General features: G+C 42.2%; 1 protein-coding gene across 2 annotated transcripts; it reads left to right on the plus strand.

Moving 5' to 3' along the window:
- Positions 1-548: 548 nt before the first annotated feature.
- Positions 549-27,105, plus strand: LOC135505967 (beta-taxilin-like). 2 transcript variants are annotated; one of them, XM_064925272.1, is made up of 10 exons: positions 549-669; positions 6,411-6,746; positions 8,476-8,567; positions 9,169-9,339; positions 14,412-14,606; positions 22,889-23,008; positions 23,323-23,397; positions 25,520-25,612; positions 25,823-25,918; positions 26,001-27,105. In XM_064925272.1, exons 2-10 carry the CDS (start codon positions 6,425-6,427, stop codon positions 26,766-26,768), a joined length of 1,932 nt encoding a protein of 643 aa, XP_064781344.1. In that variant the 5' UTR covers positions 549-669; positions 6,411-6,424; the 3' UTR covers positions 26,769-27,105. The 2 variants fall into 2 exon arrangements, with proteins under 2 accessions (XP_064781344.1, XP_064781345.1); XM_064925273.1 differs by lacking the exon at positions 23,323-23,397 and adding an exon at positions 23,436-23,510.

Here is a 27,105-nt window from a genome sequence, read left to right on the forward strand (position 1 = left end):
CACGTCTGTGCCGTTGTTGCTCCTAGGTGTTCCACTTCACAATAATAGCACTTACAGTTGACTGGGGTAGCTCTAGCAAGGCGAAATTTGACAAACTAACTTGTTAGAAAGGTGGCACCCTATGACGGTGCCACGTTGAAAATCACTGAGCTCTTCAGTAAGGCCATTCTATTGCCAATGTTTGTCTATGGTGATTGCGTGGCTGTGTGCTCGATGTTAAACACCTATCAGCAATGAGTGTGGCTGAAATAGCCAAATCCACTAATTTGAAGGGGTGTCCAAATACTTTTGCATATATAGAAAAACTGGGCCCTTTATGAGCCATCTAGGTGACATGGTAAGGAAAAACTCAGTGCCCTAAACAAGAGCTATAATAACCAGACAATCCAAACTTGCACAGTAAAACTGCATCAAACCTTTCTTTAAAAACAGCCCCTGGAGATTCCAGGAAGGACAGGCAAGGGTGGGCCTTTGAGCTGCCCTCCAGCAAAGCCTGATCAGAAAGGCTATTATTGTGGCCCCCCATACGCTGACAGCTTCTCCACTTGATGTGAGCAGAGTTGAGTTGCAGGAAGTTATTTTGAGGTGCTTGCCTGTCACAGCTGTTGCCTCAGTCACCAGAGTCCTGTTGGACCCTCTTCACTTTTCTCTTTCTATCCCCTGGACCTGGTAAGTGGATTTCCCAAACACTTTTACACACTGTTCAGGTACAGAAATTCTATGTAAAGTTTGAGTTTTTGGTGGACTTTTCTTTGAGCTATGTCTATCTGCTCTGTTTAGTTCTGATGATTAGTAAAACACTGCTTCATGATGTGTGGTGACAAAGTTGATGAGTTGTCTTTGGCGTTAACTTCAGATCATAGTGACAAATGTGTTGTGCTAGTGTGACATGTGTAACTTATGTAGTGTAAGCTAACTATTCTGTATCATTATGGTGAATTGAGTTGGTGGTGAAGTATTCTCCTGTGTTAGTTTGGTCTGAAGTCACATTGAATTATTCAGTGTTTTTTGATTTGTATTGTTTATTCAACATTATCAGAGGAGGTTATGATCTATTCGAAATCATCAACTGAAACACATTGTCTTTAAAAATATATATGTCATCTCATCAGATGTATTATCAGCTAACAAAGAATGAATGTTGACATTTAGAACATAATGTCAACTGTGTTTTTCACACTTCTACATTAAAAGTGCCGTCATCGACATCAACAGTTACGTGGCTGGAATAACAAATAGCTTGACCATATTTAGAGACTCCTAAAATAGAGTGAGGCCTCAGAACAGGTGCCATGTGCCTGGTGCCGCTGGAAGCAGGGAGGGTGGGAGAGGGAAAGGGGCTGCAGGGGGGGGGACTAGGGCTAATTTTATCCTGATAAGCAGGGAGCAGTCATGTACCAATAGAGCTGAGGGATAAACAACCTCTGGATGCTTTAAATTAATTCTGTATTAAATCAAATAGAGAAGTGGGAAGGGAGGCTGCTGGGCCTGAGGTCTATTTGTGACAGGGCAGATTTAAATCCTCACATTGGTATTGTTTCCTGACTCCTGACAGGCTATTGGGTTTTGTGCTATTTTTCACCACCCACAGTGATTTGTTCCACATGCATCAGACTGAAAGTTACTTTACCGAGAATTAATACTATACCTAGTATTCAGTCTAAGAGAAGCTTAAACATCAGATTAAATATTACAAATGTACATTTTTTTGTTTTGTTTCAGAAAATGTTCATCTTTTAGATTAACAAAGAGATATTGCAGTTTGGAGATTTTTTTTTAGATTTAGGCAAGTGGTACACAGGTCACCATTGCTGTTGATTCTAAGCAATATTGTGCTGCTATTTTTATTCCATTCTTCTGGGCCGGCTAAGGAGTATTGGTGTCTCTGAGGGGTCTTTGGCCTGGTTTGCTAACTACCTCTCTCAAAGAGTGCAGTGTATAAAGTCAGAACATCTGCTGTCTCAGTCACTGCCTGTCACCAATGGAGTACCCCAAGGCTCAATCCTAGGCCCCACGCTTTTCTCAATTTACATCAACAACATAGCTCAGGCAGTACAAAGCCCTCTCATCCATTTATATGCAGATGATAGTCTTATACTCAGCTGGCCCCTCCCCGGATGTTGTGTTAAACGCTCTACAACACAGCTTTCTTAGTGTCCGAAAGCTTTCTCTGCCCTTAACCTTGTTCTGAACACCTCCAAAACAAAGCTTATGTGGTTTGGTAAGAAGAATGCCCCTCTCCCCACCGGTGTGATTACTACCGCTGAGGGTTTAGAGCTTATACAAATACTTGGGAGTATGGCTAGACGGTACATTGTCCTTCTCTCAGCACACATCAAAACTGCAGGTTTAAATCTTGACTTGGTTTCCTCTATGGTAATCGCTCCTCTTTTACCCCAGCTGCCAAACTAACCCTGATTTAGATGACCATCCAACCCATACCAGATTACTGAGACGTAATTGATAGATTGGCAGGAAAAGGTGCTCTCGAGCGGCTAGATGTTCGTTACCATTCGACCATCAGATTTGCCACCAATGCTCCTTATAGGAAACAACATACCAGTCGCAAGACCCACATACCCGTCGCAAGACCCACTGGTTGATGCCTATTCTAAAACCCTCTAGGGCCTCACTCCCCCCTATATGAGATACCTACTGCGGCCCTCATCCTCCACATAAAACACCCGTTGTCAGCTCGGGGATTTGAACTTGCAACCTTCCAACGCTCTAACCACTAGGCTACCCTGCCGCCCCAATGATGTCCTACCAAAAGGCAAAAGACTCCTGTGGGGACAGGGGGCAGAGATATATATTTGTTTTTATATAGGACAAAACACACATAACAACACTACATAAAGCTACATAAAGAGAGACCTAAGACAACAACATAGCACGGCAGCAACACATGACAACACAGCATGGTAGCAACACAACATGACAACAACATGGTAGCAACAAATGGCATCAGCACAAAACATGGTAGAAACATTATTGGGCACAGACAACAATACATCAGGCGAAGCAGCCATAACTGTCAGTAAGAGTTCATCTCTCCTTCCTGCACTGTATGATGGCTGCGTGGTCCCATGGTGTTTATACTTGCGTACTATTGTTTGTACAGATGAACGTTGTACCTTCAGGTGTTTGGAATTTGCTCCCAAGGATGAACCAGACTTGTGGAGGTCTACATTTTTTTTCTGAGGTCTTGGCTGATTTATTTTGATTTTCCCATGATGTCAAGCAAAGAGGCACTGAGTTTGAAGGTAGGCCTTAAAATACATCCACAGGTACACCTCCAATTGACTCAAATTATGTCAATTAGCCTATCAGAAGCTTCTAAAGCCATGACATCACTTTTTAAAATTTTTCCAAGCTGTTTAAACGTACATTCAACTTAGTGTATGTAAACTTCTGACCCACTGGAATTGTGATACAGTGAATTATAAGTGAAATAATCTGTCTGTAAATAATTGTTGGAAAAATTAATTGTGTCATGCAGAAAGTAGATGTCCTAACCGACTTGCCAAAACTATAGTTTGTTAACAAGAAATTTGTGGAGTGGTTTTAATGACTCCAACCTAAGTGTATGTCAACTTCTGACATCAACTGTAGGCTATGCACTTCATTAAAATGATCGATGTCATGCCTGCTCCCACTCCCCCTTCCTGGCACTCGAGGGCGCCAGGCTGCCCATCATTTTACGCACATGTCACCTTCTTAACGTGCATCAGCGCTTCATTGGACTCACCTGTACTCCTTCACGTTTTGATTGCCTTCCCTATATCTGTCTGTTCCTCTGTTTCATACCCGTTTCAGCATTAATGGTTTTTATGTCCAGAAGCTCTCCTGTCCTGCTTCATATATGTTTATTAATTAAATGTTCACTCCCTATACTTGCTTCTCGTCTCCAAGCGCCTGTCCTCACAGAATGCTGACACCACAATTTGAGGCATCAGGGAGTTTTTGTTTTTGCTTATTTTGGTAATGTCGGGTTCGGGTGCCGCTGCCGGGGGGCCTCAGTTGGCTCGTCGGGCTTCCACACCTTAGCTGGCTCGAGAGGTTTCCTTGCCTCGGTTGCCTCGGCAGGTTCCCATCCCACGTCATGCCTCAGCCGGATCATCAGCCTCCCATGCCTCAGTCGGCTCATTGGGCTTCTACGCCTCGCCCAGGTATCACGCCTGCCCCCGCTCCCCCTCCCTGGTGCTCAAAGGGGCCAGACTGCCCATCATTACGCACACCTGTCACCTTAATTACGTGCATTAGCGCTTCATTGGAATCCCCTGTACTCCTTCACATTTTGATTGTCTTCCTTATATGTGTCTGTTCCTCTGTTTCATCCCCGTGTCAGCATTAATGTTGTTATGTTTTTCATGTCCAGACGCTCTTCTGTCCTATTTTATGTCTGTTTATTAATTAAATGTTCACTCCCTGTACTTGCTTCTCGTCTCCAAGCATCTGTCCTTATCATCAAATCAGTTATTGTTTTCATGCTCAAACCGTGAGCAATAGGCTACCTGTCAAACTCAGCTATTTCTCTTAAAACACAGGGATGTCGATTGGCACGGGGCTAGTACTATCAGAGGACTTTGGAGTTTGCCAGAAAAACAGTAGGTTATTCTGGTTAGTCAATGCCAGATTTCAGTTTTCATTTAACCAATCTAAACAGTATGCTACTGTTCCCTTTACATGCTATAGGCCTATTTGAAGTTCCGTCTTGTGACTGTCAGATTTGTTTAGCGCCTCACAATCATGACACATAACATAGCTGGCAAGGCTGTCATCCTCTTTTACCACTTCACCAAATGTTTTACAACCATTACTTTTCTGGCCCTCCCTTCTCATTATTTTCAACTCTCCTTTCTCAGCTTTTGTCTTATTGAATTAAACTTGGACAATGTCCGCTTTGCCTGCAATTAACATTAAGTTTTTCTGCCCGTTCCCAAAAGCATTATTTGGATTGGCTGTGTAGGCTATTTGATGCGTTTACAGCCCTGAAGTTTAGGCTTATGCACTAATACCAGATAGCCTAAAATAGTGAAAGAAAAGCCTCAATGAAGCCTATATAAATTGCACAATAATTATCCATTTATGGATTTTTTTAAAGGCATTGCTTCTCTTTATTCAAACCTGAATGACCCTAAAACTGTCCGCCCTGCGGATATGAGTCATCCTGTGCATCACTAATACACAGGTTCCTTTTTAGTATAGTTAGTATTATTAGTATAGTTGTCAGTTTGTTTGTTAGTTTTCTAATGTGTCTCCGTATCTGCCACATGGGTAGAAGTACACTATCTTACCAAAATTATGTGGACACCTGCTCATCGAACTTTCCGCTAGACGTTGGAACATTGCTGCGGGGACTTTCGGTTTCCATTCAGCCACAAGAGCATTAGGGAGGCCGGCCACTGATGTTGGGCTATTAGGCCTGGCTCACAGTCTGCGTTCCAATTCATCCCAAAGGTGTTCGATGGGGTTGAGGTCAGAGCTCTGTGCAGGCCAGTCAAGTTCTTCCACACCGACCTTGACAAACCATTCTGTATGGACCTCACTTTGTGCACGAGGGCATTGTCATGCTGAAACAGGAAAGGGCCTTTCCCAAACTGTTGTCACAAAGTTAGAAGCACAGAATCTTCTAGAAAGTCATTGCTGTAATGTTAAGATTTCCCTTTACTGGAACTATGGGGCTTAGCCCAAACCGTGAAAAACAGCCCCAGCCCATTATTCCTCCTCCGCCAAACTTTACAGTTGGCATTATGAATTTGGGCAGGCAGTGTTCTCCAGGCATCCGCCAAACCCAGATTTGTCTGTCAGACTGCCAGATCGTGAAGTGTGACTCATCACTCCAGAGAACGTGTTTCCACTTCTCCAGAGTCCAATGGCGGCAAACTTTACACCACTCCAGCTGACACTTGGCATTGTGCATGGTTATCTTAAGCTGCTCGGCCATGGAAACCCATTTCATGAAGCTCCCGACCAATGGTTCTTGTGCTGATGTTGCTTCTAGGGGCAGTTTGGAACTCGGTAGTGAGTGTTGCAGATGATTTTTACATGTTAAGTTCACTCGGTGGTCCCATTTGTGAGCTTGTGTGAGCCGTTGTTGCTCCTAGATGTTTCCACTTCAATAATAGCACTTACAGTTGACGGGGGCAGCTCTACCAGTGCAGCAATTTGGTGAACTGACTTGTTGGAAAGGTGGCATCCTATGAGAGTGCCACGTTTAAAGTCACTGAGCTCTTCAGTAAGGCCATTCTATTGCCAATGTTTGTCTATGGAGATTTCATAGCTGTGTGCTCGATTTTATACACCTGTCAGCCACGAGTGTGGCTGAAATATCCACTAATTTGAAGTGGTGTCCACAGACTTTTGTTTATGTAGGACATCTAACATCCTATATCTCTGTCCCCTCTCAGCCACATCTGTGAGAATGGAGATCAACGTCCAGTCTGTTGCAGAGGTCATCCCAGCCCGGACCAGTGTGACTCCACCACCGTCCCCAGTCACAGCAGAGACCCCGGTCCCTCTACCCCAGGAGGGCCAGCACATGGACCCCATGGAGGAGTTTGGTTGTCGGCTGGACGAAATTATCAACACCTATGGCTCCGCAGCCAGCCTGATAGAGAAACAGTGCATCATCCTGGAAACGGATAAGGTGGAAGAGGAGGCAAGCGGAGAGGAAGCTGATGAAGTCACAGCCGCCAAGAACGCCAGCACGGGCAAGGATGCAAAGAAGTTGGTGAAAGGCCTAGGTAGGTGGATTTAAGGAGGTCCATGTTTTGTTTTCCTCATGCATTACTTGGATTGTGCAGTTTTGTTTTTAAAGACAACATCAACACTTTGATATATATAGAAAACATAGTCAAGTCCCACAACCTTACATTCAGCAGCAGAATGGTTTTATATTTCAACACAGCTATGTTATAATCTGTTGTTGTCTGACAACAGTATCTGTGAGGGCAAAGACGGGGCAGTATGCTAATGAGATAGACCAGAGGAGGTATTCTAGTTACCACTCAACAAGCATTCAATTGACAGAACATGTGTTAAAAGAAATGATTGGACACATAATGATGTATATCGCTCTTAAGAATAGTTTTCATTGACTTCAAATATATACTGAACAAAAATATGAACGCAACATGCGACAATTTCAAATATTTTACTGTTACAGTTCATTTAAGGACATCAATCAATGAAAATAAATTCATTAGGCCCTAATCTATGGATTTCACATTACTGGAAATACAGATATGCATCTGTTGATTACAGATACCTTAAACAAATGGGCCTCACAATGGGCCTCAGGATCTCGTTGCGGCATCTTTGTGCATTTAAATTGGTGGACATTCCTGCAGTCAGCATGCCTATTGCACACTCCCTCAAATCTTGAGACATCTGTGACATTGTGTTGTGTGACAAAACTGACAATTTTAGAGTGGCCCTCTACTGTCCCCGGCACAAGGTGCACCTGTGTTATGATCATGCAGTTTAATCAGCTTCTTGATATGCCACACCTGTCCAGTGGATGGATTATCTTGGCAAAGGGGAAATGCTCACTAACAGGGATGTAAACAAATGTGTGCACAAAATTTGAAAGAAATAAGCTTTTGTATGGAACATTTCTGAGATATTTTATTTCTGTCATGAAACATGGGACCAACACACTTTACATGTGTTTATATATTTGTTCACTATAAATGGGGTGGCAGGTAGCCTAGCAGTTAGTGTTGGGCCAGTAACTGAAAGTTTGCTCGTTTGAATCCGTGAGCTGACAAGGTGAAAAATTTGTCAATGTGCACTTAAGCAAGGCACTTAACCTTAATTGCCCAGGAGTCGCTGTTAATAATGGAAGATCATGGCCATGACCCTACTCTCAGGGGGAGTTGGGATATGCAAAAATATATATATATAATATAAAAATATAAGCATCCACCAAATTATTATTATATAGTCAGAGGATACATTCCTTCATCTTCTTTTGAATCTAAGACTTACTGTATAAGTGGGCAAGATCATTTAAAATCATGACTGCTTATCCACAAAGGAACAAGCAGACATGTTATGTGTCATATTATTGTATCTCAACATCCATCCAGGTTGTGCCCCATGTTCAGACTGTGTTTTGAGGACAGGTTACACAAGTTATGGGGAAAGGCCTGCTTCAGAGCAACACACAGTGTATTTTCTAACCAATAGCAGATGTTGGAGATAGTTTCTTTGCCTCAACATGAAACCAGGCCAGCAACAGAGGGTAATACAAATATTGGTTACGCATTTTCAGCCATTTGATTTTATTTGCTTGTCCAAAGCCATAGGTGTCAAGATGCAAGAGCTTTCATGCAGGGGAAATTGCTTCAGAAAAGTATTTATTTTGAAACCATTTATAGAATGATCCCTGTTGGCCTTTTTTCATCTGTCTTTTTCTAGTGCCTGTCCAAATGGAAACAAACACTACATGATTTCTCTCTATCCACACAGGAAAGGAGGGCACGCTTCTAATGCAAAGTTTGAACAAGCTGTGCACGCCAGAAGAGAAACTGGATGCTCTACTCAAGAAGTATGCCGAACTTGTGAGTGTTCTCTTCTCCCCTCTATCAGCACACCAGAGAGTAGAGTCCTTCAGCACAGCAGGAACCAGCAGCAATAAAACAGACCAGGGAAAGTTAAAAGGAAACAAATAAAAACACACATGAATCAACAGGGAGTGCCTAGTGAGATCTTGAAAGTGGTTCAGTCTCGTACCGTGATGACCTAAATATTCTGTGCCTCTGGCTGCAAAGGCGAATATGAACGCAAAGGCCGTATTCCATAATAAGACAGCTAGCTGCAACATGGCTCTGTAATTCCTCAACAAGGCAACATCACGAACACTAGGCATTATGAATAATATTACCAAAGACATCGCCTACCAGTCTGCTTCATGTGTAGTAATTGGACAGTTCCTACATATACAGTGCATAGTATCACTAGGAAAAAGAAAGAGACAAACCTAAAGAGATGTCGAGATGAAACAAATATATACCCATCCACCCACCCAGCCATACCAAATCCTCTTAGGACATGTTTTTATTATTTTAGTCAAAAGCAGCTTAGACAGGCCAAGTCTGAACAGAGGGCAGAGGCTGAAAGGCAGTGCAGTGTATATGGCACATCTGTCTGCATGGTACACAGCTGGAGGAGCGGCGAGGTGAGCAGAAGCAGCTGAGGTTCCTGCAGAAGAAGCAGGGCCACATGGGGAAGGAGAGGGACCAGCTCCAGTACGAGCACAGCAGAGCCATCCTGGCCCACAGCAAACTGGAGGGCCTCTGCAAGGAACTCCAGAGGCACAACAAGACCCTCAAGGTGGGTGATAACTGTTCGGCTCCATCACTACACTAATCTACTCGACATTATGGGTTCAAGACCCTGAAGGTGGGTTGATGCTCACTGCTCGGCTCTAAAATAACTCAAGAAATCTGTCATTCATTTTGACGTTTTCACAGAGGAGATCTTAGTCGCGCAATTTTACATATCTAACTAAGATGTTTGGTGCAGTATTTCTCAGGTGAACAAAATTTGCATGAAAATGAGTTGACGAATCCCTACTGTTGACCAATGACAGATGAAGTGGCGTAGACTTTGGCTCCAAACTTCAGCTTGCCTTGAGAACATTGTTTGTGTATATAAACAGCCGAAAACCCTTACCAAAGACCAAAATGAACAAAAATGCTACAAAATGTTGTCTTAATATACAGTACCAGTCAAAGGTTTGGACAGACTAACTCATTCAAGTGTATTTCTTTATTCTTACTATTTTCTACATTGTACAATAATAGTGAAGACATCAACACTATGAAATAACATATGTAGAATCATGTAGTAAGCAATAAAGTCTTAAACAAATCAAAATATATTTTATATTTGAGATTCTTCAAAGTAGAAAATTCTACTTAACCCCAGTGTCATGGCTAAATTCCCAATCTGGCCTTCATACCATCATCGCCACCGAATCATCCCCAGCTTACAATTAGCTCTTTCATCCCCCCTACTTTCCCCTGTAACCATTCCCCAGGTCGTTGCTGTAAATGAGAACGTGTTCTCAGTCAACTTACCTAGTAAAATAAGGGTAAAATAAAATAAATAAATAAAGCAACCCTTTGCCTTGATGACTGATTTGCACACTCTTGATATTCTCAACCAGCTTCACATGGAATGCTTTTCCAACAGTCTTGAAGGAGTTCACATATATGCTGAGCACTTATTGACTGTTTATCCTTCACTCTGCGGTCCAACTCATCCCAAACTTTCTCAATTGAGTTGAGGTCGGGTGATTGTGGAGGCCAGTTCATCTGATGCAGCACTCCATCACTCTCCTTACAGGTCAAATAGCCCTTACACAGCCTGGAGGTGTGTTGGGTCATTGTCCTGTTGAAAGACAAATGATAGTCCCACTAAGCACAAACTAGATGGGATGGCGTATTGCTGCAGAATGCTGTGGTAGCCATGCTGGTTAAATGTGCCTTGAAATCTAAATAAATCACAGACAGTGTGACCAGCAAAGCACCCCCACACCAGCACACCTCCTCCTTCATGCTTCACGGTGGGAACCACACATGCAGAGATCATCCATTCACATACTCTGCGTCTCACAAAGACACAGCAGTTGGATCCAAGAAACTCAAATTTGGACTCTTCAGACAAAAGGACAGATTTCCACCGGTCTAATGTCCATTGCTTGTGTTTCTTGGCCCAAGCAAGTCTCTTCTTCTTAGTGGTGTAGTGCTTTCTTTGCTGCAATTCGACCACAAAGGCCTGATTCAAGTAGTCTCCTCTGAGCAGTTGATGTTGAGATGTGTCTGTTACTTGAACTATGTGAAGCATTTATTTTGGCTGAAATCTGAGGCCCAGTTAACTCTAATGAACTTATCCTCTGCAGCAGAGGTAACTCTGGATCTTCTGTTCCTGTGTCGGTCCTCATGAGAGCCAGTCTCATCATAGCGCTTGATGGTTTTTGTGACTGCACTTGAAGAAACGCTAAAATTTCTTGACATTTTCCGGATTGACTGACTTTCATGTCTTAAAGTAATGATGGACTGTCGTTTCTCTGACATTATGTTCTTGCCATAATATGGACTTGGTCTTTTTCCAAATATGGCTATCTTCTGTATACCACCCCTACGTTGTCACAACACAACTGATTGGCTCAAAAGCATTAAATTAACTTTTAACAAGGCACACCTGTTAATTGAAATGTATTCCAGGTGATGACCTCATGAAGCTGTTTGAGAGAATGCCAAGAGTGTGCAAAGCTGTCATTTAAAAAAATATATATATTTCACCTTTATTTAACCAGGTAGGCCAGTTGAGAACAAGTTCTCATTTACAACTGCGACCTGGCCAAGATTAAGCAAAGCAGTGCGACACAAACAACACAGAGTTACACATGGAATAAACAAACATACAGTCAATAACACAATAGAAAAGTCTATATACAGTGTGTGCAAATTAAGTAAGATTAGGGAGGTAAGGCAATAAATAGGCCGTAGTGGCGAAATAATTACAATTTATCTATTAAACACTGGAGTGATAAATGTGCAGAAGATGAATGTGCAAGTAGAGATACTGGGGTGCAAAGGAGCAAAACAAATAAATAACAATATGGGGATGCGGTAGTTGGGTGGGCTAAGTACAGATGGGCTATGTACAGGTGCAATGATCTGTAAGCTGCTCTGACAGCTGATGCTTAAAGTTAGTGAGGGAGATATGAGTCTCCAGCTTCAGTGTTTTTTGCAATTCGTTCCAGTCATTGGCAGCAGACAACTGGAAGGAAAGGTGGCCAGTTGGTTTTGGGGATGACCAGGGAACTATACCTGCTGGAGCGTGTGCTACGGGTGGGTGCTGCTATGGTGACCCGTGAGCTGAAATAAGGCGGGGCTTTACCTATAAAAGACTTATAGATGACCTGGAGCCAGTTGGTTTGGCGACGAATATGAAGCGAGGGCCAGACAATGAGAGCATACAGGTCGCAGTGGTGGGTAGTATATGGGGCTTTGGTGACAAAACGGATGGCACTGTGAAAGACTACATCCAATTTGCTGAGTAGAGTGTTGGAGGCTATTTTGTAAATGACATTGCCGAAGTCAAGGATCGGTAAGATAGTCAGTTTTACGAGGGTATGTTTGGCAGCATGAGTGAAGGATGCTTTGTTGCGAAATAGGAAGGCGATTCTAATTTTGGATTGGAGAGTTTAATGTGAGTCTGGAAGGAGAGTTTACAGTCTAACCAGATACCTGGGTATTTGTAGTTGTCCACATATTCTAAGTCAGAACCGTCCAGAGTAGTGATAATAGACGGGCAGGTGCGTGCAACGATCAGTTGAAGAGCATGCATTTAGTTTTACTTGCATTTAAGAGCAGTTGGAGGCCACGGAAGGAGAGTTGTATGGCATTGAAGCTCGTCTGGAGGATTGTTAACACAGTGTCCAAAGAAGGGCCAGTGTAGGTCATCAAGGCAAAGGGTGGCTACTTTGAAGAATCTCAAATATATTTTGATTTGTTGAACACTTTTTGGTAACAACATGATTTCATATATGTTATTTCATAGTTTTGATGTCTTCACTATTAATCTACAATGTAGAAAATAGTAAAAAAAATAAAGAAAAACCATTGAATGAGTAGGTGTGTCCACACTTTTGACTGGTACTGTATGTACAAACTGTTCCGAACTGTTTCGGATGGGAACTATACGGATGCCTTTAGTTGACTCCAATACACAGCAGGGGAGCAGAGCAACAATCTACCAGCCTCTTACTGTATGTTTAATCAACTGATCTATTGATGTCTCACTGTTGGTAGCTGTGAGTATTGAAACTCAAATAGACTTGATGAGTGAAATAGGACATCAAATGCAGGAGAGAGAAAATGTTACTGTCAATGCTTGTCAACTATACTTACTGTCCACTGTACATTTGATTTTGTTTCTTAAACTACTGGTATTTTCATTCTAAAAGTTAGATGGCTAAAGGGGCCACTTCCAAAAGGCCTTGACTCTCTTCCCTGAGTCAGAGTGCTCTCAATGTGAGAGGGTCATAGCTCAATTAGCCCTTACATGCTTGAGTGTCCTGTTACATCTATAAATAATAGATTGACAAATGTTTAGTCATCCCATTATAAGCAGTTTGTCTGTAAGGTTTCAAAGAAAGTCCATGACCAATAGCACTACCTAATTTGGCCACATGCTTAAGCAAAGGTCACTGGTTTAGCATAATCAAAGATGTATATTGTGTTGCCACTGCTGTTAGTCCTCTTAATGTGAAACCTCTTCAGCTAAATCTCCGGTTTTGATTAAGTTTATCCCTTAATTCAGCATCACTGAACCCAGTGTTCACGTATTCTTTGATTCACAGCCAACAGTTATGTACACAGTATGATTAAATGGGCATTTGATTTGTTTATGAATCATTTATAAATCACCCTATTGGTCATTAATGGCATAATGCTCAATGATCTGTAAGCAAATGGACCTTTTTCACTGGATCAGTATCCTGTCTATTGTGTACCACTTTCACAACCTCTGGGACATATTTCATCTCCTGTTCTCCCCTGGGGAGGTAATTGGACACCCCGTCTCTCTACACTTGGAGGACCTCTGTTGTCTCTCACTGCCACACTGCGCCGTGTGTGTGTTAGTGTGTGTGTGATTCACACTCAGGCCTTGGGAGGAGACCCCTCAGACACAGGGCACCGGTGTCGTGGCTCTCTGACAAGAGGGATGGTCTCATTGGTCTTTTGTGGCATCTGCCCTTCGACTATAAATCAAAGGCAAGAGAAAAGGGCTCAGAGGCACAAGCAGAGGATGGGCGCGGCCCTCCCCTGATGGGCTAAAGCTCTAAAGCCTTGACACATCCATATCTTTCCTTCTAACATCTTCACATTTCAATGTCTAAAGGAAATCAGAGTGGAAGCAGAGTTAGGGTTCTCATTTGACTATTGGGTATAATCAATTGATATGCAGCAATCATTATGCAAAAATGAACATTGTTAGTACATGCAAAGTGAATCAAAATGTGCCGATTTGAATGGGAATGTGACAGCTGTAGAAAGTGGAACATCATGTCTTGTCATCTGGTAGCAGAGTCTGAGGAGGAGTGGCGTTAATGTGCTTTGCTACTTCAGTGGTAGGAGCTCTGTCTTTGAGCACTTAGCTGCAGGTTGAATTGAGTTACATTTCCCATGTGGGAGCTTACGCCTGTGTCATTTGTAAAATAAACAGCAATGTCTTAATATAGAAACTCTGGCAATGCTTGGCTTGCTTCTCAGTAAGCTGAGTCTGGAAACTGGCATTTCACAAACCTGACCCAAGCAACTTTATGAGACGGTTGTGTTGGAGGTTGACTAAAGTCTGAATGTCTCTCTCTCTCCCTCCCTCTCCCTCAGGAGGAGACCCTTGCGCGTTGTCGTGAGGATGAGGAGAAGCGCAGAGAAATCACCACTCACTTCCAGAGCACGCTGACAGACATCCAGGCTCAGATCGAGCAGCACAGTAACCGCAACAACAAGCTGTGTTCGGAGAACACCAACCTGGCAGACAAACTCAAACACATCATCAGCCAGTATGAGCAGAGAGAGGAGGTACACGACAGGGACACTTAAACTCACTGTTACATGTCTGTATATCTGTACACCCTCATCCCCGGCCTACTAACCCCATGCATGCAGGCTCCAGTCAGAGAGTCATTTGATAACCAAAGACGTTATTGATGATGATTCATCTACAGGAAATGAACACTTGTATGTAAGGTTGAGTGAGATAGCTGTGACAAAAGAGTTCAGTCAGATAAAGACACTCAGAGACACTTAGAGGCATGTCTGGCCGCGGGAAGATGTTTAGAGGTGGGGGTGCTGTCGACTGGGGGGGGGGCAGATTTTCTCTGCTCTGCTGACTGCTCATACAGGAGTAATAACATCCTAGTGCACAAATGTTGTTGTTTTTTTATATACAGTATGCAGCCCCCTCAGCACCCTTACTACCCGCTGCTATGCTTAAAGCTATTATTGCTTCCTACTCACATCAATACTTAGAGTTATAGCCAGCAAGGGCTCCTTATTTGTGTTGTATACATGACAAATTCATACCCTTTTTAAGGTTGAATCTCACTCATTGAGTGACACTATAGCATGTACAGTATAATCACACAAAAACACACTTAATATGAGGGCACGCACTTAATATGTTGTGAAATCTGTTATGAATGTATTGTATTGTAATGTTTTTCAAATGTATAGTAACATTCAAAAGTTTGGACACACCTACTCATTCAAGGGTTTTTCTTTATTTTTACTATTTTCTACTTTGTAGAATAATAGTGAAGACATCAAAACTATGAAATAACCCATATGGAATCATGTAGTAACCAAACAAATCAAAATATATTTTATATTTGAGATTCTTCAAAGTAGTGACCCTTTACTTAGTAGCAATGCAAATATCATGGTACAGCTGCATAGACACGCAATCATCATGTTACTTCTTAATGGTACGTTTATAAACATATATTATGATGAATAGAATTTAAACTTGTCTCATTAAATAAGTGTAGCTAGTTATAATTGTAAAGGCTCAGCAGATAATATGAAAAGACGATCAATATTTACCTGGCTAAAAGAGAAGGAAGATAATATCTATTGTTTACAGGAAACTAATTAAACAATTTTAGATGGAGTTTTGTGGAAAAGGGACTGGGGGGGGGGGCAAATATGCTTCTCCCATTGGGCAAAAAAATTCAAAAGGGGTGATGATATTAATTAACTGTTATTTTGATCCAAATGTGAAAATTGTCCAAACAGATCCTCAAGCAAGATGGATGATTTTAAATATGTTTATTGGACCATAAACAGATATGACTTATTAACCTATACGGTCCAAATAATGGTGCTCCACACTTCTTGAAAATGTACACTACCATTCAAAAGCTGGGGTCACTTAGAAATGTCGTTGTTTTTGAAAGAAAAGAACATTTTTTTGCCAATTAAAATAACATCAAATAGTTCAGAAAATACAGTATAGATAAACATTGTAAATGACTATTGTAGCTGGAAAAGGCTGATTTTTTATTAAATATCTACATATGTCCATTATCAGCAAAGGTCACCATGTTCCAATGGCATGTTTAATTTTCCGGGTTGGATGCGCGCTGTGTTAAGAAGCAGTGTGGCTTGGTTGGGTTGTGTATCGGAGGACGCATGACTTTCAACCTTCTTCTCTCCCAAGCCCGTGCGGGAGTTGTAGCGATGAGGCAAGATAGTAGCTTACTAAACAATTGGATACCACAAAATTGGGGAGAAAAAAGGGGTAAAAATAAAAAAAACATTTAAAAAAAAAGAAAAGCAGAACTTAATATTTGGTACAGAAACCTTTGTTTGCAATTACAGAGATCATACGTTTCCTGTAGTTCTTGACCAGGTTTGCACACACTCCAGCAGGAATTTTGTCCCACTCCTCCATGCAGACCTTCTCCAGATCCTTCAGGTTTCGGGGCTGTCGCTGGGCAATACGGACTTTCAGCTCCCTCCAAAGATTTTCTATTGGGTTCAGGTCTGGAGACTGGCTAGGCCACTCCAGGACCTTGAGATGCTTCTTACGGAGCCACTCCTTAGTTGCCCTGGCAGTGTGTTTCGGGTTGTTGTCATGCTGGAAGACCCAGCCACGACCCATCTTCAATGCTCTTACTGAGGGAAGGAGGTTGTTGGCCAAGATCTCGCGATACATGACCCCATCCATCCTCCCTTCAATATGGTGCAGTCGACCTGTCCCCTTTGCAGAAAATCATCCCCAAAAAATGATGTTTCCACCTCCATGTTTCACGGTTGGGATGATGTTCTTGGGGTTGTACTCATCCTTCTTCTTCCTCTAAATACGGCAAGTGGAGTTTAGACCAAAAAGCTATATTTTTGTCTTATCAGACCACATGACCTTCTCCCATTCCTCCTCTGGATCATCCAGATGGTCACTGGCAAACTTCAGACGGGCCTGGACATGCGTTGGCTTGAGCAGGGGGACCTTGCGTCCGCTGCAGGATTTTAATCCATGACGGCGTAGTGTGTTACTAATGGTTTTCTTTGAGACTGTGGTCCCAGCTCTCTTCAGATCATTTACCAGGTGTAGTTCTTGGCTGATCCCTCACCTTCTTCATGATCATGGATGCCCCATGAGGTGAGATCTTGCATGGAGCCCCAGACCGAGGGTGATTGACCGTCAAATACTTGTTCACCCCAATGTATATGTCACTCCCTTTGGTTTCATTCCCAGTCGTTATTGTTGTTGTTGTTTCTGTTCCTGTTTCATGTCGGTGCGCTGTTTGTGTTTCTTGTTTTGTTCATTTATTAATTAAATCGTTTCACTCCTTGAACTTGAATCCCGACTCTCAGCGCACTCGTTACACACCACATGTTTCAAGAATGGCCATTATCCCTTTATTCAGATTACAACCGCTCACTTTCGGTTATTTGAAAACATCTCCAAAATATGGTTATTTTTTAAACAAGCCATAGAAAGTTGGTTGCAATTTCAGTTTAATCCACCTGAAAAGGCAGAACAAATAATTCAACAAATATTGTGGTTAAACTCAAATTATTTTGTTATTTTATTTTGTTACTGTCGATGTGTAGCTCCTTTTTGGTCACAGGTCCAGGAATGGCTGAAGAATTGCAATACTTACCTAGCGCTAACGCTGCAGATAGCAGTACTTGGTGATTTGAAAAGTCATAGTCAATCGATCAATAATATAATAATTCTTTTAAGAAAATGTTTATCTTTAATTTACAATCTTCAGAAACTATGAGAATAGAAAGGTTCAGTAATATGTGAAGCATCACAGCACAATTGAAAAATATGGCAAATAGAAATCGCACTGGGTGGACCTCAGAAATAGAGGAAGGCCAGGACTAGAAACAAACAAAATAGAACTATTGTCAAATAGATTGTGTCTATAAAATGCGTATAGAATGTATATGCTGAAAGTAGAAGCCTAAGTGTTATTGTTGATTAGTTTACTCCGATTGGAGGAGCGGTGGTTGAGTTTACGGGGAATAAAAAAGGAAGGTTTATTCCAAAAAATGTGTATATATGTACATATGTATGTGTATATATGTGTATATGTATGAATGTTTATATATATATATGTGGGTATGTGCATGTACAGTTGAAGTCGGAAGTTGACATACACTTAGGTTGGAGTCATTAAAACTTGTTTTTCAACTCCTCCACAAACTTCTTGTTAACAAACTAGAGTTTTGGAAAGACAGCTGGGACATCTACTTTGGGCATGACACAAGTAATTTGATCAACAATTGTTTACAGACAGATTATTTCACTTATAATTCACTGTATCACAATTCCAGTGGGACAGAAGTTTACATACAGTAAGTTGACTGTGCCTTTAAATAGCAGAAAATTATGTCATGGCTTTAGAAGCTTCTGATAGGCTAATTGACATAATTTGAGTGAATTGGAGGTGTACCTGTGGATGTTTTTCAAGGCCTACCTTCAAACTCAGTGCCTCTTTGCTTGACATCATGGGAAAATCAAAAGAAATCAGCCAAGACCTAAAAAAAAACTGTAGACCTTCACAAGTCTGGTTCATCCTTGGGAGCAATTTCCAAACTCCTGAAGGTATCACGTTCATCTGTACAAACAATAGTACGCAGGTATTAGCACCATGGGACCACGCAGCCGTCATACCGCTCAGAAAGGAGACACGATCTGTCTCCTAGAGATGAATGTACTTTGGTGCGAAAAGTGAAAATCAATCCCAGAACAACAGCAAAGGACCTTGTGAAGATGCTGGAGGAAACAGGTACAAAAGTATCTCTATCCACAGTAAAAATGAGTCCTATATCGACATAACCTGAAAGGCTGCTCATCAAGGAAGAAGCCACTGCTCAAAAACCGTGATTAAAAAAGCCAGACTACAGTTTGCAACTGCACATGGGGACAAAGATCAAACTTTTTGGAGAAATGGTAAGTAGGGGTGGTATACAGAAGATAGCCCTATTTGGTAAAAGACCAAGTCCATATTATGGCAAATAGTCCATCATTACTTTAAGACATGAAGTCAATCCGGAAAATATCAAGAACTTTGAAAGTTTCTTCAAGTGCAGTCGCAAAAACCATGAGGCGCAGTGATGAAACTGACTCTCATGAGGACCTTCACGGGAAAGGAAGATGCAGAATTACCTCTGCTGCTGATGATAGGTTCATTCGATTTACCAGCCTCAGAAATGGCAGCCCAAATAAATGCTTCACAGAGTTCAAGTAATAGACACATCAATATCAACTGTTCAGAGGAGACTGTGTGAATCAGGCCTTCGTGGTCGAATTGCTGCAAAGAAAACACTACTAAAGGACACCAATAATAAGAAGAGACTTGATTGGGCCAAGAAACACAAGCAATGGACATTAGACCAGTGGAAATCTGTCTTTTTGTCTGAAGAGTCCAAATTTGAGATTTTTGGTTCCAACCACCATGTCTTTGTGAGACGCAGAGTAGGTGAACAGATGATCTCCGCATGTGTGGTTCCCACCGTGAAGCAAGAAGGAGGAGGTGTGAAGGTGTGGGGGTGCTTTACTGGTCACACTGTCGGTGATTTTATCAGACCTCAGGATAAGACCCAGATGCAGACAGTTCGGAGCAACAGAAGTTTTTTACAAAAAACAGGGGGCAGGCAAACGACAGGTCAATGGCAAGCAGAGGTCAGTAATCCAGGGCAGTGTCACAAGGTACAGAACAGCAGGCAGGCTCGGGGTCAGGACAGGCAGAATGGTCAAAACTGGGAAAACGAGAAAACTGGAGTACGGGAAAAACGCTGGTAGGCTTGACGTGACAAGATGAACTGGCAACAGACAAACAGAGAGCACAGGTATGAATACACAGGGGATAATGGAGCAGATGGGCGACACCTGGAGGGGTTGGAGACAACCACAAAGACAGGTGAAACAGATCAAGGTGTGTCAGATTTATTTAGAATTCAAGGCACACTTAATCAGCATGGCTACCACAGCATTCTGCAGCGATACACCATCCCATCTGGGATGCGCTTAGTGGGACTATTTGTATTTCAACAGGACAATGACCCAAAACACACCTCCAGGCTGTGTAAAGGCTATTTAACCAAGAAAGAGAGTGATGCAGTGCTGCATCTGATGACCTGGCCTCCTCAATCACCCGACCTCAACCCAAATTAGATGGTTTGGGTTGAGTTGGACCGCAGAGTGACGGAAAAGCAGCCAACAAGTGCTCAGGATATGTGGGAACTCCTTCAAAAGCATTCCTCATGAAGCTGGTTGAGAGAATGCCAAGAGTGTGAAAAGCTGTCATCAAGGCAAAGGGTGGCTACTTTGACTAATCTAAAATATATTTTGATTTGATTAACACTTTTTTGGTTATAACATGATTAATTTGTGTTATTTCATGATGTCTTCAATATTATTCTACAATGTAGAAAATAGTACAAAAAAAAGAAAAACCCTTGAATGAGTAGGTGTGTCCAAACTTTTGATTGGTACTGTATAACTGCCTTAATTTGGACCTTAGGAAGAGTAGCTGCTGCCTTGACAGCAGCTAATGGGGATCCATAATAAATACAATACAGGACAAGCTGCTGCTGCTGCTTTTGCTGCTCACATACACAGCTGGGAATGGTGTATAAAAACCATCATGATTTAAATGTCCTATTTATTTATTTTTTGTTTTTTTACTGGTGGAGTTTCTAGTCATTTGTCTCAAGTGCCATCTGCTGGTTGTAGTCAGCATAAACACTTAAGAGGCAGCGTGCCAGAAAGAAATGTGATTATTTGACATCCAAATAACATCTAATGTGTCCTATTAAAATAAGTGATTAGAACCACACATTGCAATGATGAACAATCCATTCTGACATCAGCAGTTGCATAAAATGGACACAAGTTGACATTTGATAGTTGGCTAAATGCTGAGATGGATTCATTTCCAGATGGACATTAAATGTTCTCCTTTTGGCAGAGAAATTGTGGATTATTCCACACTGTTTACACATATGGCTATTTGCCATAGTAAAGAAAATACACTGAACAAAAATATAAACGCAACATGCAAAATGTTGGTCCCATGTTTCATGAGCTGAAAAAATGTATCCCATAATTGCTCCATACACACAAAAAGGTTATTTCTTATTTATGTCTCTGTTAATGAGCATTTATCCTTTGACAAAATAATCCATCCACCTAATCAAGCTGATTAAAACAGAATGATCATTACACAGGTGCACCTTGTGCTAGGGACAATAAAATGCCACTTTAAAATGTGCAGTTTTGTCACAACACAATGCCACAGCGCTGGTTTCAAGTTTTGAGGGAATGTGCAATTGGCATGCTGACTGCAAGAATGTCCACCAGCGCTGTTGCCAGAGAATTTAATGTTAATTTCTCTACCCTGCCTCCCGGGTGGGGCAGTGGTCTAAGGCACTGCATCACAGTGCTAGCTGTGCCACCAGAGACTCTGGGTTTGAGCCCAGGCTCTGTTCCAGCTGGCCGCGACCGAGAGGCCCATGGGGCGATGCACAATTGGCCCAGCTTCGTCTGGGTTAGGGAGGGTTTGGCCGGCAGGGATATCCTTGTCTCAATGCGCACTAGCGACTCCTGTGTTGGGCTGGGCACAGTGCACACTGACCAGGTCGCCAGGTGTACGGTGTTTCCTCTGACACATTGGTGCGGCTGGCTTCCGGGTTGGATGTGCATTGTGTCAAGAAGCAGTGTGGCTAGGTTGGGTCGTGTTTTTGAGGACGCATGGCTCTCGACCTTCGCCTCTCCTGAGTCTGTACAGGAGTTGCAGCGATAAGACAAGACTGTAACTACCAATTGGAAACCATGAATTTGGGGGAAAAATATAACAAATCTCTACCCTAACCTGCCTCCAATGTTGTTTTAGAAAATTTGGAAGTACGTCCATCCGGCCTCACAACTGCAGACCACATGTAACTATACCAGCCCAGGATTTCCACATCCGGCTTCTTCACCTGTGGGATTGTCTGAGAGGGTTGTGGAGGGGAGCTGAGGAGTATTTTTGTCTGTAATAAAACCCTTTTGTGGGGAAAAACTAATTTTGATTGGCTGGGCCTGGCTCCCAAATGGGTGGGCCTGAATGCCAAGTGGTCCCCCATGGCTGCACCCCTGCATACTCATGTGAAGTCCATAGATTAGGGCCTAATTTATTCATTTCAATTGACTGATTTCCTTATATGAACTGTAACTTAGTCACATTTTTGAAATTGTTATATTTTTGTGCAGTATAGATTAGTCTCATGCGTAAAAATACATAATATCTATAGAAACAAATGTTTATACCAATTGAACTAATCTGGGGTCAGTTTTCTTATCAGAATTTGTGCCCTGATAATAATAATCCCTTTATGAGAGGGTTGTATGAAAAAGTATGAAAATATATGCACTCACTACTGTAAGTCGCTCTGGATACGAGTGTCTGCTACAATGACAAATGTAAATGTAAATCCTACAAAAGACAATACTTAAAAAATATATATAATAAAGCTTTTGCATTTGTCCTCCTGTTAATTGTGAAACTGTAATTAAAGTCCCAGGTTTTATGAGTTCTCCACCCACTATTTTGTCTGTTTTCTCAGGCATCATAAAACTTGTCTGAACTTTCCAATGAAATACTGTGCGCAAACAACAATGGCCTTAATTACTTTTCAAGGCACATGTTAATGACAATTTCTCATAGACAGACAGGATGGCAGTGGTGGTTTTAGAGAAATGTATCCTAATGGATGGATTCATAACCTGTACAGAATGTCTTAGAAGCCCTTCTTAAAACTAAGTGTCTAATCTAGTATGTCATCTCACCTTGTCTATCACTCAGAGCTTGGAGAAGATCTTCAAGCACCATGATCTGCAGCAGAAGCTGTCTGATACCAAACTGGAGCAAGCTAATGCACAGCTGCAGGAGGCCGAGGAGAAGCACAAGAGAGAAAAGGAATACGTGAGTCACTGTACTTACATTTTTTGTCATTTAGCAGACGCTGTTATCCAAAGCAAGTGCATACATTTTCAGACGGGTCCCCCATGGGAATCAATCCCACAATGCTGGCGTTTCAAGTGCAATGTGCTACCAACTGAGCCACACAGGAGCACAACTTTTACTGACCTTACCCACAAAGTACTGTAAAGCAATGTAAATATAGTTGAGTAACTTTTGTCTAATAAACGGTATTAAGTTTAAAACCAATCATGTTTATTGTGCATTTGATGCTCACAGAAATGAGTATTGTAACCATCCACTGTCTCTGTTGTTAGCTACTTAGGGAGGCAATTGACAAAACAAAGAAATGCTACACATTGAAGGAGCAAGAGTTGCAGTTGAAGAAAAAGGTAAATTTGTGCTTTACGTGTGTTTTGTTTTTAACCAGTTACTGGTACATGCAGCTGAGTGGAAACTACAAGCTAAACTTCTGAGAGAGCAAGAGACTGTCATGCAGGCTCAGGTGAATATATCCAATGTGGTGCCAAACACCCTTATTCACTACATTTATTTCAGGGCTAAGTCTATGAAAGGCAAGTCCAATCCTACCATTAAGGTCCTCTGGATTGCTCCATGTGTGTTAAAGACAACTAATATTTCAGTATATACTGAATTAAGTTAATTTGGATCTATAGTAATGTTTTTCAATATCCTCACCATGGCAAAAGTGACCATCAAAAATTAGATTCTCCTCTCATAACTAGGCTATATGGCTTGATATACTTGGTACTTGATATGAAAGGAAAATTTGTCAGCTGTACTGTACAGAGCAGCCATTATTCCCATGATAGCAGCAGGCAAGAGAAACTCCCTCTTCCTGAACCAACAGGATGACACAGCATCATGGGAATATTAAAAAATGTGATGCAATGCCACACAGTACCACATACTCCAGTATCATTGATCATTCAATTCTAAAATTATGATACAATTGCAATTGCTATGTTTATTGGACATGGCACAATTATTGTATGGTGCAAGCAAATTATACAATGAAATGAGTTGGTCTGACGCACAAAGATAAATGCTTCCCTGCTGGATTCAGAAATTATAGCTGACAGTTGATATGGTTATAATTAATTGCAGAGAAACCTTGCCATTATTTAAAGCCTTGTGTTTTCTCAGTAGAAACATTACCCTGACTCCCAAATGACAAAGTAACAATAAAACAAATTATGTTAATACTGCATTTCAGTACCTATATAATCATAACACAAGGCGAGACCCAGATGCAGACACAGGAGGCAGATGATGCAGACACGGGAGGCAGTATTTATTAATCCAATAGGGGAAGGCAAGAGAATGGTCGTGGACAGACAAAAGGGTCAAAACCAGTTCAGAGTCCAAAAGGTACCGAAGGGCAGGCAGAATCAAGGTCAGGGCAGGCAGGATGATCAGGCAGGCTGGAAAGTAGTCCAGAGTCAGGCAGGGGTCAAAACCAGGAAGACTATAAAAAGAGAATAGCAAAAGGAGTACGGGAAAAACACACTGTTTGACTTGATTAACATACAAGACGAACTGGCACAGAGAGACAGGAAAAATGGGGATAAATATACTGGGGGAAATAAGCGACACCTGGAGGGGGTGGAGACAATCACAGGAACAGGTGAAACAGATCAGGGCATGACAATATGATTCATCATGTATTTGTACCAGGCCATGTCATATTTCCAATCCAATTAACTAGGAATGTCAACCTTATTTGTCTCTACGATACCAGGCGTAGATTTAGATCACACAAGGAAACGGCCAAAGCAGTGCAGCCAGCAAGAAAAATCTGTTAGAAAGACGTGAGGCAGAAACTGATCTGTATCAAGTGAGCTTTTCTGAAATACAACACATAACCAAGCAAATGCCTTTCCTCTTTAATAGCGCATGTCAAATCAGTTGTTTTCAAATAAAGACAGTTGATCTCAACGGGGTGTCTAGCAGATAGACAGGTTTGAATACGGGAGACTGGCGGTGTGTGCGATGTGGTTTCCCCTGAGGGCCTCCGGAGATTAGCCTGTTAACTCTAGCTGGACCGGCTGCCACTGAAAAATGTATAGAGCCGCTCATTAACATAGCTCTGCCAACACTGAGCAGAGGACTGCTAAAGGGAAGCCCAGGGAGGCCGCCTGAGTGTAGAGCATTCACACCGAGGGCCCTAGGACTTGGAATGCAATGCTCTGTAATTAGGCCCTGAAGCAATGAAGAAACCAGGCAAGGCATACCAACAATGTGTGGCCTTGTTTGTCAGGGAAAATATACATATTTGAGTCAGTCGTGAATGACTAAATGTTTGGTGAAACCGGTTGGCTCTTCCTCTCACCACACCTCATCTCCGTCTAAAGTATAACAAATTTGTTTCTGGGTCAAATATGGTTCAAAGCATAGATCTGATTGTTCATGAGGTGAATAGATGCATATGAATGCTACATGTGAAATCAATTTCTGGAGTTCTCTCCTGACTGTCCCTCTGTTTTTCTGCAGCTTGCTCTGTACTCCCAGAAGTTTGAAGAGTTCCAGACTACGTTGTCTAAGAGCAACGATGTGTACGCCAGCTTCAAAAATGAAATGGAGAAGGTATGTGGCATCCTTAAAATAAAATCATCCTTCCTTTAAATATACTGTTTATTTTTAGGGCCAAGTGCATGGAGGTAATATAAGGTCGACATAATTCTGAAATGAGAAAGCAGCTTTATGTTGGAGAGACTGTTTTCTATATTAATCATATTCAGAATGATGGTTACATTTTCACATACGTTTTAACCCAACAAACATTTTGCTTCATAGATGACAAAGAAGATGAAAAAACTTGATAAAGAGTCGAATGTTTGGAAGACCAGATTTGAGAGCACTAACAAGGCTCTCTCAGAGATGATTGAAGAGGTAAATACTCATCTATAACACATGCAATAGTGTTAGACTTTATTCAAATGCACGACAACAAGTTAGACTCTCTTTTCCACAGAGGACTGTAAAGGAGAATGAGTATGAGATGTTCGTCGTGAAGATTGACAAGCTGGAGAGGCTCTGCCGAGCACTCCAGGATGAGAGGAAGATCCTGTACTCCAAGATCAAAGGCATTCGCCAAACGCCTGACTCCACCGAGGGGACACCCAAGGACGAGACACAGGAGGTGGCCACTGAACCAGTCCACAGCCTCATGGACATAGTTGAGGAGCCAGAGATGACAGAGGAGATGGCCCGTCTGAGGGCTGAGCAGAACAGGCTGGCGGAGTTTGCAGCCTCCCTACTGGCCCCGTCTACAGGAGACGATGATGACGATGACTCTGACAGTGAGGAAGAGCCAGAGTCTACAGAACCTGCTGAGGCCCAGAAGATCCCTGAACCAACAAAGGCCCCAGTACAGGTAGTGGTAGAGGCACCAGCACATGCAGAGGAACCAGAACCAACATATGCAGATACACCAGCGCAGGCTCCAGCACAGGCAGAGGCACCAGCACAGGCTCCAGCACAAGTAGAGGCACCAGCACAGGCTCCAACACAGGTAGAGGCTCCAGCACAGGCAGAGGCACCAGCACAAGCTCCAGCACAAGTAGAGGTACCAGCACAGGCTCCCGCACAGGCTCCAGCACAAGTAGAGGTACCAGCACAGGTGGAGGCACCAGCACAGGCAGAGATGGCTGCCCCAGTCCAGCCAGAGACCCCAAAACAGCCAGAGCCCTCCGCCAAGAAGCAGACGCCAAAAAAGGAGAATGCAAATAAGACTAGCTGAACCGACGAATGTGTCATTTTGTGAGCGTTAGAACTATCGTCCCTGTGCCTTGTGTTATGGTTGAGTTGAGATATCCAATCCAGCTTGGTTTGTCTATATACTGTTTTATCTGAAGTGGTGTGCAGTAGAAGTATGTTTAAGTCGTATACCAGATGAGGACAGACATAGATTTACTGCATAACCAAAGAATAGGTAGAAAGGTTATTCAGGACAATGCACCCTCAAAACTTTCCAATGCCGAATGTTGCCTTGCGCAAACAGCATCAGAACAGTCACTGTCTTTTTTTGACTTTTTCCATCTGAACCCCTATAATGTAACTTCAATAAATATCTCATT

Source organism: Oncorhynchus masou, chromosome 19 (genome assembly GCF_036934945.1).
Source record: "Oncorhynchus masou masou isolate Uvic2021 chromosome 19, UVic_Omas_1.1, whole genome shotgun sequence".
NCBI lineage: Eukaryota > Metazoa > Chordata > Actinopteri > Salmoniformes > Salmonidae > Oncorhynchus > Oncorhynchus masou.

What these genes read in the sequence shown, in the direction of transcription:
- LOC135505967 (XM_064925272.1), top strand. Translation starts at nt 6,425, where the DNA reads ATGGAGATCAACGTCCAGTCTGTTGCAGAGGTCATCCCAGCCCGGACC. An exon ending in TCAAGAAGTATGCCGAACTT is followed by an intron (nt 8,568 to 9,168) that starts GTGAGTGTTCTC and finishes CATGGTACACAG; the next exon opens with CTGGAGGAGCGGCGAGGTGA. An exon ending in AGTATGAGCAGAGAGAGGAG is followed by an intron (nt 14,607 to 22,888) that starts GTACACGACAGG and finishes TCTATCACTCAG; the next exon opens with AGCTTGGAGAAGATCTTCAA.